This window comes from Empidonax traillii, unplaced genomic scaffold (genome assembly GCF_003031625.1).
Source record: "Empidonax traillii isolate 1590-97213 ecotype Southwest subspecies unplaced genomic scaffold, ASM303162v1 scaffold1213:size316513, whole genome shotgun sequence".
Taxonomy (NCBI): domain Eukaryota; kingdom Metazoa; phylum Chordata; class Aves; order Passeriformes; family Tyrannidae; genus Empidonax; species Empidonax traillii.
The window spans coordinates 139,250-150,942 of NW_020956406.1; the positions used below are offsets into that span (position 1 = coordinate 139,250).

Genomic DNA, 11,693 nt, shown 5'->3' on the forward strand with positions numbered 1-11,693 from the left:
CGGGCTCCGGGGCCGTTCCTTCCCGCCCCGCCTGTGCCCACACGCGCCGCAGCCAATCAGCGCCCGCCGCCGGCCGTCACACCAGCCGGGCCGCCTTCCCATTGGCTGGCGCTGCGCTGGTGCGAGCGCGTCTCCGCCAATGGCCGCCGCGCCCGCCCCACCGAGCCATGCGAGGGGCGCTGTGATTGGCGGCGGGGCTCGGCGGGGGCGGGGCCGGCCAGGGCCGGTTGAGCGGCGGGCGGGGGGTGGCGGGAGCGGCGGCGGCGGCGGCGGGGACCGAGCGGGGCCCCCATGGAGCTGCTGCGGAAATGGCTCGGCCACCCCGAGGACATCTACAACCTGCTGCGCTTCAAGATGGGCGGCTACCGCACCGTCATGCCGCGGGTCGACCCGGTGAGCGCGGAGGGATGCGCGGGCGGAGGGATGCAGCGGGAGACGGGAGGTGGGGGGGGGGAACTGTCATCTCCCGGCGGGGATGCGGCGTTGTCATGGGTGACCGCCGCACGGCCCAGAGTCCATAGGGCCGGCCCCGGTGCTACCGGTGGGCATCACCCGCTTTGTGCGCCTTGTGTGTGGCCTCGGTGCCTCCCGGGCATCCCACCGGCTTCGGGAATCCCGTGCCTCGCTCGGTGCCGGTACCCCGCGTGCATCCCACCGGCTCCAGGCATGCCGCCGGTTTCAGGCTTCCCGTGTATTGCTCGCTGCCGGTACCCCGCGAGCATCCCACCGGCTCTGAGCATCCCACGGGCTCCAAGCATCCATTGCATTGTTCACTGCCGGTACCCTACGTGGATTGCACTGACGCTGGGCATCGCAGTATCCCGGTGCTTCCCGAGCATCCCACCGGCCTCGGGCATTCCACGGCTCCGGGCGTCCCTTGCGTTGCTCGGTGCCGGTGCCCTGGGAGCATCACACGTGCCCCGGCCATCCTGTGCATTGCCTTTATGCTTCCCGAGCATCCCACCGGCTGCTGGCTTCCCACGCATTTCTCAGTGCCGGTACACTCCGAGCATCCCACCGGCTCCGAACATTCCACTTGTTTCAGGCTTCCCAAGCATTACTTGGTGCTCCGTACCGGCGTGCTTCCCACCGGCTCCGGGCATCCCTTGCATCGCTCGGTGCCGGTACCCTCCGAGCATCTCACCGGCAGCGAGCGCATCATGCTCGGCCCCGGTGCTGCCCGTGCGCGGCATCAACCCCAACCATCGCACAGTCCTGGTACCCCGCGAGCATCCCACGGGCTTCCAGCGATGCTCTGCCCCGGTGCTGCCCGTACATGGCAGCGGCTCCGGCCACGGGACGGGGCGGGTTAAGGGGCGTGTTTGGGGCCGGGGGCGGAGCGGCCGCAGCCCCCCGCCGCCACCGCCGCGCCCCCATGGCGGCCGGGTCCCGGGCCGTGTCGCTGCTCCGGCGGACACTGACCCTGTCCCCGCCGCGGAACCCCCCTCGGGCTCCGGGCCGGCGGCGGGGGCAGCAGCGGCAGCAGCAGCGCGGGGTCCCCCCGGCGCCCCCTGCCCCACCGCCCGCCGCCCCCCCGCTCCAACCGGCCCCCCGGGCCCCGCTCTGCCCGCAGGACACGCTGGGATGTGGCCTCCGCACCTGCTACCGGTACCTCAACCAGACCAGCCGCAGCTTCGCCGCCGTCATCCAGGCTCTGGATGGAGAGCTGCGGTAAGAGGAGGGTCGCTGGGGTACCGGGGAGGGGGGGCTGGGGGTGCAGTGACCTCCCGGCACTGGGGCTCCCTCGGAGGTGGTGGGTGTGATGCGCCCCAACACTGGGGATCCCCGGGAGGTGATGGGTGTAATTCTCCTCCCCATCACTGGGTCTCCCCAAGGAGGTGGTGAGTGTGATGCCTCCCAACACTGGGGATCCCCCGGAGCTGGTGGGTGTGACACCTCCCAGTACCGGGGCTCCCTGGCAGAGCTGGCAGGAGGTGGTCCGTGCAGTGCCCTCATATGCCATTTTTCCTTAGGAGAGCTGCTGGGACATGCTCCCTCTCCCATCGGGAGACTCACTGGACTCACTGGGCTCAGCCCCACCCCGTGCAGCGGGACGTGGGGTTTTTCACGTCCGAGCTGGCTGTGCTGCATCCCCCCTCCCCCAGACTGGGTCCCTGGGCTGAGCAAGCCCTGGGACAGGCACTGCAGCTTCCTGGCCAGCAGACTGTTAAACACAGGGCCTGGCCGTGTGCTGTGTGTGACACTCTGGGAATGTGTCCCGGCAGTGCCAGGGCTGGCACTGGCCTTCGGCCCAGCCAGAGGGAGGAGGTGAGGAAAAACCTGGGGCTGACCGAGGGTCTGGACCCTGCCTGGAAGGTGCTTTTGGAAGCAGCTGCCTCAAAACCTGCCCAGTCACTGGAGAGGGATCATTGGCACACTCATTTTTTGCTGTGCAAACTTCGCTGCCCCGTGAGGGAAAGCAGATGGGAATAGTAGGGAAAGCTTCAGATGGGAATAATAACAGAGGATGCAAAGCTCAGCTGGCCCGGGGCCTTGTGCATATAAATTTTCTCCATATAATTCCTTATATTCATATGGTAATTACTGATTGCAGTTTGTAAATCCCAAGTTAATCCCAAGGTGGGTTAATCATCAAATTAGGGGGTTCTGTAAGTTGAACCAGACACGTCACAGCTCTGCCGAGCAGTTGAACCCAAACACTGGGTGATCTGTTAGAATTCTGAGCCCTGGTCTGGCATTTTGGATGGTGCCCCATAGCTGTGTCCAACAAATATGAAACGGTGTCTGCAGCCTGGTTTACAGGAAAGGCAAAGAAATTCAGTGGTTTGGCTGGAATTGTGTGGAAAAGTACGAGTGGGGCCAAGAATTAAACCTTTTTTTTTTCCATGCTTGTAATATTAGCTAATGCAGAAATTAAGGGAAAAAAAAACCAATTAGTAAAACACTATTTAACCTGTTAGCAGGGTCGGTCTGCCCTGTGCATGTCTTGATCTTCCTGCAGTTATCTTATTTGCATGTCTTTCTTGTCCCTTAATCCTTGCCTTGGGATCAGGAAGGCTTCCTCCCTTCAGGGCACAGAAACTTCTGCCTGGCATCCTAAAAATGCTCTTGCAGGATCTTTGCAACCCACTGCTGTGCAGGGCTGGTGGTTGAATTACAGTGGTGCTGTAGTGGATCAGGAGAAGCTCTAATTTCCAAAGCACAGTAGCTCTGCTGGAGAATTTAGGGACAAAAGAGGGAAATACAAAATAGGGAGGATATAGAAATAGGCAGAGCAGCAACCTTACCAAAGGAGTTAATTTTGCTGGATCAAAAAAGTTCAGTTGAACCCCTGTGGTTACAGACATACATCCCAGAAGGGCTGCTGGAAAACAGAAAACTTCAGGATGAGTGCTTTGGAGCAGAGCTTCCCTGGCCAGGCGGGGGTACTAGTAGTTGAGCTGAAATGTTTGGTTCCTTCTTGCTTATTTTTTTTGGCCCCATAACCTGCATGTTTTGCTGGCCAGGGCACTGTCCAGCTCATTGCTCCGTGGTTAGGGCGTTGTCTTGGAAGGTGGGAGGCTCAAAACTGCAGTTTCATGGGCAGCTGAGCCAACATCTCAACTACTGCTGGTGGAGAGGAGTGTGAGCCAACGTCATAGCTCCTCTCCTGGGGATGGAGAGGAGGAGAGGGATGCTCCTGCCTTCTCCCACTGCCAGACCCACAGTTCTGCCTATCCCCGAGACCCTTCAGGATCCATCCCTGAAGGTTTGGACTGTCACAGGGGAATGTGGTGGGAGGAAAAAGGAGACCTCCTTACCTGGGAACTGGGGAGCTGTGTCTAGGACAGGACTGGAGCTTGAGCCTTGAGATGATCCAGACTTGCTCTTTGGCAGTGGGTGCTTCCAGCTGTGCCCAATCCAGCCTGACCTTGAATGTTTCCAGGGATGGGGCATCCAGCACCTCTCTGGACAACCTGTGCCAGTGCTTTACCACCTTCACAGTAATAAATTTCTTCCTTTAACTTGCCAAAATTGCCACGGATCTAAATTCTGTATATGATGAAAGTTAGGGATGCAGTTACGCTCTGGATGCAGAAGTGGGGTTAAATAAATGTTTAACTAGGCTGGCCTCTGGAATTACTGCTGGCTCTTCCCTTGGCATGGTGCCACTGGGAGAGGTGCTTCTGGGATGGCATTTCAGGTTCTGCTCTGCCTTCCTTGATTGCTGCTGGTGGAAGTTGCTGCTGGAGTTGGGTTGGAGCCCTGGGCACCTGGATTCTGTTGGATGAACCTTTGCAGCCCAGTTAGAATGGAAAAACTCAGGCAAAGGAACAGGAATGAGAGAGCTGCTATGAGCCCTCAGATGTGTGGTTTGATGGAGGTGTTAAATACCCTTCAATCATGGAAAACCAGCCAAATTTAACAGCACTGGCTTTAAGAGCAAGTCAGTTTTCCCTGGATGCCTAATCACTGCTTGCACATTGTCATCCCAGGAGTACAACACTGTCGCCAAGTAATTAGCATTGAAGCAGTCAAAGCTCGTTCCCATTTGTTGAACAATTAATAAAGCTTCATCTCCTTGATATATCACTGTGCTCATGGAGAGCTAGGGATTATTTTACATAGATCCCAGAGCTGGAAACACTATTTCCTGCCATCAGGACTTCTTTTTTTTTTGCTTCTGCTGTGGGAATGTGGAGGCAGGGCTGTGGAAGGCAGGGAGTGGGAAAGGAAGCAGGAATAGGGGAAGGCAGGAGCAGTGGGACTGGGAGGGGAAGCAGCTTTCCAGCATCTGGGACACATGGGGTGGCCTGAATGACTTGTCCATGGAGATAGGGTAGTTTGGCCTTTTTCTGCCAGTCCTAATGTTCCTGTTGCACAGTAAGAGGCACCCCTTTACTGCCCCCAAAATAGGATAAAAGGCTGCTGTGTGCAGAGAAGGGGAAGTGATGAGAAAAGTACAGCTGATTTTTTTCCCCTTCCCTATTTTACATTTGCTTTTTCCAATAAAATGACCTCAGGCTCTGTCCTCTGGGTCCTCTTTGCTTGCAGGGTTGGATCTTCCCTTCTCAGGGAGATGACAGGCCTGACCCTTCCCTGATATGCATTTTAGAAAGCCAAAAGCTAGGTAGGTATAGTTCTCCTCAAGAAGGAAAAACCTGGATTTCCCGACCCAGCTCAGGTGTGCTGGTATCTTCCAAAGGTATCAACAACCTGGCAATGCCAGTGTGTGTCATACTGAGCTTGAAGTGCTCCTGCTGAAGGCTCTGTGGTTCATCTCAGCTGTTTATCCTGCCCAATAGGCAATCCCAAGTAAGGAATTCCTGTTTTTTTTCTCTCCTCCCAGACATGCTGTCTGTATATTCTACCTGGTGCTCCGTGCCCTGGACACTGTAGAGGATGACATGAGCATCCCCTTGGATGTGAAGGTCCCTATGCTGCAGGAGTTCCACTCCTACCTCTACCAGCCGGAGTGGAAGTACATGGAGAGCAAGGAGAAGGACCGGCAGGTGCTGGAAGACTTCCCAACGGTAAGGAATCATCCTCCTGGCTTCAGCTGCCTTTTGGCACCTTTGAATGCCTGGTTGTCTCTCCATGTTGAGCCTGCAGAGCTTGTTCAGTCCCACAGCTCTTCCCCAGAGCTCCATCTAGCATGTGGGGCTGGATGCTGAGCGGGAGTGAGAAGCACAAACGTTCGTGCAGCTCTGTGAGTCAGAGGTGAGCTGGCTGTGGAGAAGTGCCAGCTCTGACAAGTGGCTTGTTGCCTCTTCTGCTGGAAAAGTAAATGAGGTAGAAGTAAATGTGGAGAAAGATTTGGGTTTGTTGGGTGTCCTGTGTGCCCTGACGGGCTGGGAGACAAGGAGGGCTTGTCCGGCACCTGGCTTGTGGATTGTCTGGTGTTCACAGTGATCCTGCAGGATCTGCTCCAGAGCTCCAGGAGTGTGTCTGCAGATCTTTGAGGTGCATATTAAGGCCAGGTTGGATGGGGCTCTGAGCACCCTGATCTGGTGGAAGGTGTCCCTGACCATGATGGGGGAGTTGGAACCAGATGATCTTTAAGGTCCCTTCCAACCCAAACCATTCTGTAATTCTATGCTACAAGATAAAAAGCACCCTCGCTGGTATTGGTAACAATATTGCCCAAAGTTACTGCTCTAGGGATCCCTGTAAAAGGAAGACCAAGCAAGCCACAGCGTTCTGGGGCCTTTCTCTGGCCCGGAGGCTGATTTAGAAAGTCTAGCCGTGTTCAAACCATTGAACTCTCAATGTGCAGAACATAAAATCGCAGAATGGTTTGGGTTGGAAGGGACATTAAAGCTCATGTGGTTCCAACCCCCTGTCATGGGCAGGGACACCTTCCATAGACCAGGTTGCTCCAAGCCCCACCCAACCTGACCTTGAGTTTTTGGGGTGCATTCACAGCTTATCTGGGCAAACCTGTGCCAGTGCCTCACCACTCTCATAGAAAAAACTTCTAATAATATTTGGTAGAGGTATTTGCAGGTTGTGCTTCTCTTTGTAGGGAGTTGAAGCCACTGAGGCAGAAGCAGAGCTGAAATATTTATTTTACAGACAGACTGAGACACAGGGCAGGGATGTGCCAGCAGCCATGGAAAGAGCCAGGAGGAAAACCTGGATCTGCAGTGGTGTCAGGGCTGTAATCATTCACACTGCTGTCCTTAATACCCATACCCCTGGGCTGGCTGCACTTACCCACTGAGGGAGAATAAAGCTCAGCACAAAAAGATGTGATGCTCCACAGTATTGGGAAGGGAAGGATGGAAATTTTAACTTTTTTTTGCAGTGTGAGAGTGTTCGAGGACCTGGCAGGTGGCCCTGCCCATGGCAGGGGGGTTGGAATTAAATCACCTTTAAGCTCTCTTCCAGCCCAAACCGTTGTGTGACTCCATGTTACTGGACATGCAAAAGAGAGATTTCACACTTCCTCCATTGCTTGGTGCCTTTTTTTGGTGTGAAATGTGCCTTGTGAAGCCAGAGCTGGAGAGAGCTCAGGAGAACAGAGCACCACAAACCTCCCTGTTTTTTTTTCCCATGGCTGGTGCGATGGATGTGCTCAAATTACAAAAGAAAACAACTCTCTGCACCGAGTGTAGTTAGTTTTGTCCTGCAGCTCCCAGATGATACCAGTCCAAGGCCACAGAGCCTTCCCCAAGATGTTGCTGTGTCTGATCTCCCTCCAGAGCCCGTCCCGTTTAGACTGAGAACAGACGGAGCCTGTGCTCCAAGGACCTTGAAACAACTCTGGCTGGGGGAGTTGTCCCAGATCTCCAGCCAGGGCAGGATTAGAGCCTGATAAACAGTATTTTTCTGATTTTTTTTAATAAAACTGTTTTTTCCTGACGCTGTCCTTTTTTTTTTTTTTTTTTTTAACCGTGCTCCAGATCTCCATGGAGTTCAGGAACCTGTCAAAGGTCTACCAGGATGTGATTTCGGATATTTGCCACAAGATGGGTGTTGGAATGGCAGAGTTCTTGGAGAAAAAAGTGGACTCTCAGCATGAATGGGATAAGGTGAGTCAGCGTGGACAGAGGAGTGGACTGAACATGAGTAGAATCATGGAATCATTAAGGTTGGAAAAGCCCTCTAAGATCATCAAGTCCAACCATTCTCCCAGCACTGGTAGGGTCACCACTAAACCATGTCCCCAAGTGCCACATCCACACATCTTTAGAGCACTTCATGGAGGGTCCACTGTGTCTCCATGGAAAGAGGAGACAGAGCATCCCTGTGGGAAGAGGGTTGAGCTGGATGAGGGAGGCTGTGTGGGCTTGGGAAGGCTTTGAGAGTCTGCTGGTCCTGTGGGTGACAGGAGGATGGTGTGGATTTTTGGTATTGCCCACCAGCACGCGGTTTGGGTGACCCATCACATCAGTTGTTCCCCCATGGGCAGTTTATTTGTCTGTTGGAGACAGAGGGACACCTTGGTGGGACATCCCTGGTGAGGTGCCTGGGAAAAGGTTTTGTTTTCATGGCAAAGCTGAGACAACCCAGGGAGGGCCATGAGAACTTGTATAAAATTCAACTGTCAATTCCTTCTGAGCATCTTTTTTGTAAAACTCCCTGTGGCAAACAGGCAGCTCTTTCTAACTGCTCCTTTCCTCTTGTTTCTTTCCACCCTTTCCCAACCTGGCACCTCACAGTATTGTCACTACGTTGCTGGGCTGGTGGGGATCGGCCTTTCCCGTCTCTTCTCTGCATCAGAGCTGGAAGATTCAATTGTGGGGCAGGACACGGAGCTGGCGAACTCCATGGGACTCTTCCTGCAGAAAACCAACATCATCCGTGACTATCTGGAGGACCAGATGGAAGGAAGGGAGTTCTGGCCCAGAGAGGTGAGGGAAAACCTCATAAAATCACTGCTGTTGGCTGTGCATCTTCTCTGTAACAACGGTTCTTCTAAGGACAGCTGGCTGACAAGTTCCACATCTGTCCACAGCTCTCTGGGTACACATGAAGGGACGAGGTGATGCCTCCCCACACTGCCAAGAGCTTGTTGGGCAGCTTTTTCTCCTCTCTGTTAGGTTGGCTGTAGGAATGAGGGAGGATAAGGCTGAGCGAGACCTCGAGAGGGTACCTGGTCTGCTCCCAAAGGCAGGATTAGCTCTGCCTGTGCCTGACAGCCGCTTGTCTCCTTGTCTTGAGATCCTCCAAGAATTTTTCTGTCCCTTTTCTAAGTGGCTCACCTGTCTTAAAGAGCATTTCTTGATGTTTAAGTGTTCAAGGCCAGGTTGGAGGGAGCTTGGAGCAACCTGGTCTAGTGGGAGGTGTCCCTGCCCGTGGTACAAGATGAGCTTTAAGGTCCCTTCCAACCCAAACCATTCTGTGATTCTGTGTCAGCCTGATGTGTGACTCGTCTTTTCCTTGCCCTGCCTAGAGAAGATGTGGGGATGAGTTCATCCTCCTTTACAAGCCCTTTGTATCCACCAAGGCCACTGTCACAACTCCAAAGCCTGCCTTTCCTGCTTTCCATTATCCTGGTAGTGCTTCAAGGCTCTCGTGGGTCTCCGGTGCTTCCCGTTGCTCTGCCACACCTCAGGCTGTTCCTGATGTCTCTCCCACGACATGAATGTCCCCTCCAGCTCCTGAGCCCCTGTCTTGGTGTGTAGGTTTGGAGCAGATACGCACAGAAGCTCTCGGACCTCGCCAAGCCAGAAAACATCGAGATGGCCGTGCAGTGTCTGAACGAGCTCATCACCAACGCCCTCCACCACGTCCCCGACGTCCTCACCTACTTGTCCCGCCTGAAAAACCAAAGTGTCTTCAACTTCTGCGCCATCCCCCAGGTGAGTTCTGCTTTCAAGTGGTTCTTCACCATCTGGTCAGAAGCTGGAGGTGACGGAGTTTATGGATCATGCTTTTCTAGCCTGTTTTATTCTCCCATCTCTTCCTTCTTTCCCGGTACCTACCACTTCTGCCCTTGGTGTGAGATTGTGGCTACATTCCAGTGTCTTACCTTTAATGTCGCTAAAATCAAGGTGAGCTCTTGGCACGTTCCTCACAGTGCAGTAAAGGCTCTCCATGTGTCTCCTTAGGTGATGGCCATTGCCACACTGGCTGCCTGCTACAACAACAAGCAGGTGTTCCGGGGCGTGGTGAAGATCCGGAAGGGACAGGCCGTCACCCTCATGATGGATGCCACCAACATACAAGCTGTCAAAGCCATCATGTACCAGTATGTGGAAGAGGTGGGTTCAGCAGCTGGCTTTGAGTAATTTCTGGCTGTTCCTGTGCCCGTTCTTGGTGTGGAATTGGGAACACGCGTGGTGACTCTGTTAGTCCTTTCCTTGTATCCTTTAGCTCAGTGGTTGGCAGGGAATGTGGTTTTGGCCTGGACCAAACTGAGTGCTGGATGTGTTCCCTTGAACATACCCTTGGTCTGGGCCTCTGATGAGAAGTAGAGACTGAGGCCAGTGTCATCCTGGCCTGTGTCAGCCACAGTGTGGCAGCAGGACCAGGAAAGTGATTGTCCCTCTGTGCTGGGCACTGGTAAGGCCAAACCTTGAATTGTGAGATCAGTTTTGGGATCCTCAGGACAAGAAAGACATGGAGGGGCTAGAGTGTGTCCACAGAAGGGAATGGAACAGGGGAAGGGGCTGGAGCACCAGGAGCAGCTGAGGGAGCTGGGAGGGGTCAGCCTGGAGGAAAAGAGGCTCAGGGGGCACCTTCTTACTCCCTACTTTAAGGTCTTGTGGAGGTTAAAAATTCATGTGGAGGAACAACTACTGAGTGGTTTCATGGGAAAAAAAACCCACCCCACTCCCCAGAAAGCAAATCCAATGGGAGCTGTTAAGTAAAAGGACAGCATTTCTATACCAGGGAGACCCCAAACCATGGGCTATTAGAGCTCCCCTTGTGGGCTGGCCTGGCCTTGTGGCTCTGCTTGCGCCCACCTTGCTAAGACTCATGCAGACACGTATCCCAAATGCCTTGGGATTTGAAGAGAAAGCCCAAAAGACCATGGAATTAGCTGATGGATGTGGCTGTTTCCAGGCAGTCACACGCTGAGGTCTCCCCTCTGGTTTTAGGTGGGCTGCAGCACGTGTGCAGTGAGCGAGGATTGCAAGGTGAAAACCACTGGTCCTAGTACTTCCCCTGGTGGTTGAGGGATCTGTGTGGTCCATGTCCCGTCATGGGGTGCCCTCAAGAGGCAGCTTGGCTTAGTGCACTTCCCAAGGGAGATTCCCTGGACCCATCCAGGCATCCCGTGCTCTGTGGCAGTCCACCACCACCAGGGTTGCTCTTGAGGACACGGTGGCCCTTAAACCTTCCTCTTCCACCCAGTGTTCCCATTTCTCTCCTCACCTTCGCGTGGAAACCACAGCTCCTGTGTTTCCTCCTTCCCTAGATCTACCAGAAGATCCCAAGCACCGACCCCTCCTCCAACAAGACGCAGCAGGTCATCGCCTCCATCCGCGCCATGAGCCTGCCCGGCAGCTCCATGGCATCCCGGCACCACTACTCCCCCATCTACCTGTCCTGTGCCATGCTCCTGGCAGCCCTGAGCTGGCAGTACCTCAGCACCCTCTCCAAGGCCACCGAGGAGTACGTCCAGGCGGGAGAGAACTGATGGGCAGCGGGTGGGCGGGGGGAGAGCTGGTTGGCAGGTGGGCAGCGGGGGCAGGAGGCTCCATCCGTGGGGATGGCCGGGCCCTGGGCACTGGGAATGTGAGAGGATGGGACCCCCTCCCCCAGTGGGCTGCAGCCCCGGGGTGACACTGTGGCATTGCTGGACTCTGTCCTCACCGCCCTTGCCAGCTGCTTGGATGGTTACAAGTGGTAATTGGAGTCTTACTGTTTTGGGGTTGGGTTATTTTTTTTTCTCCCTTTTTCCCTGTTGGATGGTTTTGCCTGAGGTTTTCTTTTTTTTCTTTTTTTTTTTTTTTGTTAGGATGATTTGAAATAGAAACTCCAGTTGCTTGTTTTCTTCCTTGAGATCTGAAGCATCTTTTCCAGCTCAGAGCTGAGCAAAACCCCGAGGGTTTTGCCTCCTTTTCTTAGGCAGCCTCTTCCCCATCGCATCCCGAGCCTGCCCCATGCTGGAAGGACGCTGCTTCAGCTGGGAGAGGAACATGCTTTCTTATCCAGGGGAAAAAAAGCTCTGGCCACTTTCTAGCCCTCAGACCAGGCTGGCTGACATCCTGCAGCCTGGAAACAGGCAGAGGCAGTAGTCCCATTTCTGTTGTGCTGAAGGATGCTGAAAGAAGCCTTTTTAATGGTGGTGAGATGCT

The 11,693-nt window shown here is 54.5% G+C and overlaps 1 protein-coding gene across 2 annotated transcripts; it reads left to right on the forward strand.

Moving 5' to 3' along the window:
* Positions 1-222: 222 nt before the first annotated feature.
* On the forward strand, positions 223-11,687 carry FDFT1 (farnesyl-diphosphate farnesyltransferase 1). 2 transcript variants are annotated; one of them, XM_027905833.1, is made up of 9 exons: positions 223-393; positions 1,574-1,671; positions 5,291-5,474; positions 7,347-7,475; positions 8,106-8,297; positions 9,072-9,248; positions 9,498-9,650; positions 10,811-11,007; positions 11,354-11,687. In XM_027905833.1, exons 1-9 carry the CDS (start codon positions 292-294, stop codon positions 11,361-11,363), a joined length of 1,242 nt encoding a protein of 413 aa, XP_027761634.1. In that variant the 5' UTR covers positions 223-291; the 3' UTR covers positions 11,364-11,687. The 2 variants fall into 2 exon arrangements, with proteins under 2 accessions (XP_027761634.1, XP_027761633.1); XM_027905832.1 differs by lacking the exon at positions 11,354-11,687 and having other exon boundaries at positions 10,811-11,224.
* Positions 11,688-11,693: the final 6 nt, after the last annotated feature.

Bases quoted from the DNA above. Each gene is read 5' to 3' on its own strand.
- FDFT1 (XM_027905832.1), top strand. From the start codon at position 292: ATGGAGCTGCTGCGGAAATGGCTCGGCCACCCCGAGGACATCTACAAC. The intron at 394-1,573 runs GTGAGCGCGGAG...CTCTGCCCGCAG, and splicing joins TCATGCCGCGGGTCGACCCG to GACACGCTGGGATGTGGCCT. The intron at 5,475-7,346 runs GTAAGGAATCAT...ACCGTGCTCCAG, and splicing joins TGCTGGAAGACTTCCCAACG to ATCTCCATGGAGTTCAGGAA.